The following is a 5,683-nucleotide window of genomic DNA, read 5'->3' as shown; positions in this document are numbered from 1 at the left end:
GGTAGCTAGTTAGTTCGCTTCACAGAAGTGAGAAAGAAAGAAACTCTTGTCATTCTGTGTCTTTTCAAGGTGACCTTTGAAGCTGAGCAGTATGGTGAAGTTAGTGGTTTTTATGCTGTAACTTTTGGCGTGGTCACTATCTCCGAAGGTTCTGCAGAACGCTTTCCTTCTTTTGGGTCTGTTGAATTACCTGCTTCCTCATTTATATGTAGTTTCCAGTTTGAACCTTTCTTTGTGGCTGAATTGATATTATGTGGCATTGGTTTTAATCATATAAAATAAAGTTATATATGTGCCTGCCTTTAGTAACTCCTCAGCAGACAGAGCAGTGTTGTGCTAAGAAATTTATAGTCCTTTCCTGCGATTGGTTAAGAAGAAATAACTCACATAGTTTCCTTATCATGTTTGGTTTTGTTTTTTTTCTGAAATTCCCACATAGTTGTGGTTTTGTCCTATTTTGACACCGAGAGCTGCAATTCAAATATAATTGATGTGAACTGTTGCTAAAATAAGATTTTAATTTTTAGCCTGAGAAAATCCCGCCAAGGCAGTACAATTTGGCATGTCCTGAGAATGCCAAGACTTAGATGTTCTTTTATTAGTGAGTGACCAGAAATACTGGAAATAAAGTAGATTATGTTCCAGTTTGTCAACATATGCATCCTGTCTGAAAAGTCCCCATGACATTTCCAAATATTTCAGATGGTAGACTGTTAGAAAAAATACCATTTACTTTACAAGGGTCTTGATTCTTTGCAAGATAAAAATTTCATAAAATATAGTTCTTCCCTGAAATATATAGCTGATATATATCTGTAATTAATATTATGGTAAGTGGAAAAAATTTGCTTAAACTTGCATTTTAATTTAGTTGGCGCTTTCACGAAAAGAAAAGAAAAGAAAAAAGAAAAGAAAAGAAAAGAAAAGATTAAGAGCACTACGGTGTGCACTTGAGAGGTCCCACCATAGTATGAAACACATTTGAAAATCATTTGTCATTACAGTTGGTCACTGTTTAGCTTCAAGGCTTGAAAAATATACTCACAAGTGACAACTTTTTGAGGTAAAGCTGAAATCCTAAATCTCCAATTTCCCAAAGACTTCATTTTCTGGAACAGTCTTAACACTGCACAGGAGTGTTAATTGGAGCCTTTCCAGATAGACACTCAGTAATTACTGTCATAGAGTTAGAGAATGAATTTGCTTGGAAGGGACCTTAAAGATCACCCAGTTCCAACCCCCCTGCCATCAGCAGGGACACCTTCCACTAGACCAGGTTGCTCAGAGCCTCATCCAGCCTGGCCTTAAACACTTGCAGGGAGGAGCAGCCACAGCTTCTCTGGCCAACCTTTCTTCCTCAGATCTCATGTAAACCTGCTCTCTTCCAGTTTAAAGCCATCAGCAGAGCAGAGGGGCAGAATCCCCTCCCTCGACCTGCTGACCACGCTGCTCTGGGTGCAGCCCAGGACACGGTTATTGGCCTCTAGGCTGTGAGCGCACATTGCCGCCTCATGTTGAGCTTCTCATCCACCAGCACCCCAAGTCCTTCTCCTCAGGGCTGCTCTCCATCCAGCCTGTATTTGTGTTTGAGATTGCCCCAACCCAGATGCAGGACCTTGCACTAGCTACATTAAATTTTGGGGCTTCACAATCAGGTGGATGTCTTGAGGGTTTTCCCTCCTCCAACTCATCTCCCTTTTCCATATACAACCTCAATACAGTTGCAGTGTAGAGATGTTCTCCATAAACACAGGCACACATGGCGCCTCAGCACCCACCACCCAGTTTCCTGCTCCTTTAGCTGCCTCTCAGAAAGGATTGTTTCCCATCCAGCCAAGAAGCTCTGTGTATCTAATGGGACATCCACTACCAGGGTAGAAGAATCATTTGGAGGAGTCTCTGCAGTTTTGGGGAAGGCTGCCATGGAGATACAGGGCCTGGAAAGACAGAAGAATGTGCTTTGGGGCTGTAAAATGGTGTGTAAAGTACAGAAGAGGTCAGTTTTGGTGTGAGACTTATTTTTGACCTGGAGAATGTTGCATTGAACACATCTGAAAGATCTCAGTATTAGAAATTCAGCAACACATTGCTGTGTAATGCCAGCCTGACAGGCTAAAATTAAAGCTCTTTGGAGCTGTAGAAGCATAAGAATTGTTGCTAAATTCTATTTAAAAACAAAATGGGAGTTTGATCTTAGATACCACCTTCACTGTAAAATAGTTTGTCTTTTGAAATTTCCACAGCCACACGAATGAATAAATCAGAATATCATTTATTAAAATGAGAGTTGTTAGAATTTATTAGAAATAGTCACTAGAAATATATTTGGTCCTCTTGTTAATCATTGGTCACAAAAGTGTGTTGAGTATTTCTCTGTTCCTTGTGTTCCTAACTATTTGAGTTTTGATGGGATAGAGGGAGGAAATGTTTGGAGAAGTTGAAAGGGCCATTTATGTACCACGAAAGATTTCCAGTCCTTATTTCTCAGATGTAAATATGCAGATCGTTGAGATGCAGGTGGGTTGTGTAGCTGCACAGACTGCTCGTGGACCTTCTGGTTTGCCATTATCCGTGGGTATCTTGCTGTCTTCGTTTACAGATCAGGTTCTTGGAGATGCCTGGGCAACATCACTGCCTTCCATGGCTTCCCTTTCATGGGGGTAGTCAACAGGACTCGGTATTTTTGTTGGCAATGCACAAAGCAAGTGTTTGTTGAGTTAATAATGCTCATGTTGGTCATATTTTATGTGTATTTACAACCTTTCTGTGGAACAATTCTTAGACTGTAGTTAGATGATTGTAATCTGCTCGTGTACGTGATGTCCTGAAGTCCACTGCTGCACGTCTGCTGCTGGTGGTGACTTGGGTGATTGAGTTGTTGCTGTGATGTGAGGCTGTAGAATTGGGCATTTAGAGAGTTTAGATGCTGAAAGGGAGGACCTTGTTAGTAAGATAGAGAGGAGATAGAGATTATGTCTCTTAATTTTTTTTATTATAATACTAGAAAAAATCTGCTTTTTGGACTAGTGTGGATTTTTGTGTTTCGGAATCTTTTAAAATCCTCAATATTTCATTATCTTTGGAGTCTGGTTTAGGGTGCATTTCTGGAGTAATAAATTGTTAAAAGTGCAAAGAGCATTAAAGACCCCTGTGATAAAATAGTCTTTGACTCTTTCCAAAGACTTGGGTCACTTCCCTGGCTAGAAACAAAGGCAAATTGTGAACATCAGTGTAATAGTCACACGCTTAGATAAACAAGAACAGCTATTTGCTTTAGCTTAAAAATGTAATGAGGCTCATGACTTACTTCAGATACCTACTGAAATATCTCACATACCTGTAGCAAATGAGTCTTCAATCAGCAGTAATAAAGGAAATAAACTGGACATTTATCAATGGTAGGCTTCAGCATAAAGTTTTTCACAAATTCCCAGGGAAACATTGGGAAGTAGTTTGCTTGTGTCTGCTTCAGTTCTTTGGTTTTAAGACAGGGTTAAGTATTTCCCTGTCCGGTATGATTTGTCTATTTTTAATCTGCAAGTTCTTTCAGGCAGCGACTGTCTCTGGCTGTGCCTCAGTCTGCAGAAGACTGAATGGAAATCCAAAGTATAAGCCCTTCTGACAGCCTACCTCCAGCACAACTGGAGTGTTTCTAATGATAAAAGATAAATATTAGTGTCTCTTTGCAGGTTTCTTTTGCCCTGCTGGGTTTTTAGGGTCATTGAGGAGGAAATATGAGTTGGAATTTTTCTTCAGTGCTTTTAGAAAGAAATAAGGAAAGGGGTCTGGACTAGCTGAAAACAAGAAATGGATATATTTGTCCACCAAAACTGACCCTTGAAGAACATTTATCTGTTCATGGGGTCAGTATAGTTACAGTCAATAGTCACATGCCTGCATTCCTCTAAATAAATGAATTTAATTGTCATTCTGTGTGGATCTGTTTAATGTATATATATCCATACAGACTGATGCAGATGTGCATTTTATCCATTTTCTGAAGAGAATGAACTATGAGTCTCATGGGATAGTGAACCGAAGAGCCAGATAAATCCTCTCTCTTTGTTGTTACGTGCTGGAATTAGCACGCTAGAAAAGCCCTCTCGTTTTGCTGAACCTTGTATCTTGAGTGTTAACCTTTGTTTCACATCCACCCTTCCTTTGTCTTCCCATGTAATTAATGTTGTCCTCGAACAATAGATGTAACATACCTGGATTTGCTGGGGAGATGAGAAAAATGACTGATTTCTATGTGAAAAAAAAAAATAAATTGTGGTCTTATTTTAACTCTTTAAAACAGCTGAGCCCTGGGTTCCTCTATCTCACATAAAACATATAAAATAGAAATTGGTTTGTTGCTTGTATCAGGAGAACAGTGCATCTGGATGTCTTTATTAGCTTTCTGTATCCAAACGGAGTGTGTAAAGAGCTCCAGTAATTGGCCCCATTTCCAGGCTTGGAGAGGGAGCCAAGGACATATAAGCCGTCCTCAAGCAGGAAGCGGGAATTAACGTGGAGCCTTTCTCAACCCGCGGTTGAAAACTTGCTGTCGGGAAGCAAAAAAAAAAATTCTTTTTTTTTTAAAAAAAAACAAACCAATTTTTGCTGCCTTTGAGCAAATTAAAATGCAGGTTTTCCAATGTTGTGTTGGGGAAATGGTACTATCGATATTTCTAACACGCGTTTTTCCCCGTGCGCTGAGGATGGGTGGTTGGAAGCAGCTGAGAAGGCTGCCAGGAGTGTCAGTAGCTGCAGTTGTGGGGGTGTCTGGACTGGAATGAAATGACATCTGTACATTCTTAACAGTATTTTCCTCTCTTTGTAACGATTTGAAGCCTGGGTTGTGTGAAGCAGGGCACAGAATGAAGGCTTTAATGTTTTGTTGTAGAAACCCGACGTGCGACTCTCCAGAAGCAGCATCGACCGGGAGGATGGAGGTCTCCAGGGCCCAGTAAGTATGTGTGGGAGCTTTTCATCTCCCAGCTCTTTCTCCGGTTTCCTGGTAGAACATGTTGTACGCTGTCTTAATTATGTGAGATGATTTAAAGATTTTTGCTAAATGTTTCCATTATTATTACATGGTTCTACAATTTTTTTCCAAGAGGCTCAGCTTCTGTGGGAACAGCAGCCCTGGCAAACTGGTTCCTGCAGCAGTTTGGGGTTTGTTGGGTTTTATTTTTTTTTCCCCTTGAAGCTGCTGTTTTAACAAATACTAAAATGCTTCCACCAGTATGTTGCAATGATTTTTTTTTTTTAATGTTCATGTGCTGTATAATTGGGCCTTTTATTTAAAAATATGGATAGTTTTCTGAAAGTTCTGTCAACAGGAAGCAAGATTAAAATAACTTTTGCAGTTGTTTAAATATCTGAAATGTTTTCTTACAAGGAATGTAAATGTTACTGTTGTATTACCCAGAAATCTGTTTGGGGTAAATGATCCTCTATGAAACAAATGGAATAAACCCCGTGGCCATTCAGTTACTGCCAGACAACAGCTGCAGCTGTGATATTCTCTCTTACTGGCTTAACTCCTGTCTGGTTAACTAAAAATGTCTCTCCAATTATTTAATTGCCGTTGGAATCTCTGAATCATACTGATTGAAAGGAGGGGTTAGGCCACGGACTGGTCATGATAGAAACCTGATGCTTCATCTACTCTTTGTCCCCAGGGATCACCTTTAAA

At 39.9% G+C, this 5,683-nt stretch overlaps 1 protein-coding gene across 1 annotated transcript in view; it reads left to right on the top strand.

Annotated features, from left to right (window-relative positions):
• PTK2 (protein tyrosine kinase 2) overlaps positions 1-4,951 on the top strand; it is a gene marked incomplete at its 3' end in the record, with an annotated part of 107,604 nt that extends 102,653 nt beyond the window's left edge. The window contains exon 27 of the mRNA XM_029087548.1: positions 4,889-4,951. Within this exon, the coding sequence (XP_028943381.1) occupies positions 4,889-4,951 (63 nt within the window). The remainder of the gene's footprint in view (positions 1-4,888) is intronic.
• Positions 4,952-5,683: the final 732 nt, after the last annotated feature.

The sequence above is a fragment of the Antrostomus carolinensis genome, unplaced genomic scaffold (assembly GCF_000700745.2).
Source record: "Antrostomus carolinensis isolate BGI_N321 unplaced genomic scaffold, ASM70074v2 scaffold12991, whole genome shotgun sequence".
NCBI classification, from domain to species: Eukaryota; Metazoa; Chordata; class Aves; order Caprimulgiformes; family Caprimulgidae; genus Antrostomus; species Antrostomus carolinensis.
The sequence above is the reverse complement of the archived record's forward strand: the minus strand, read 5'-3'. Positions and strand labels throughout refer to the sequence as shown.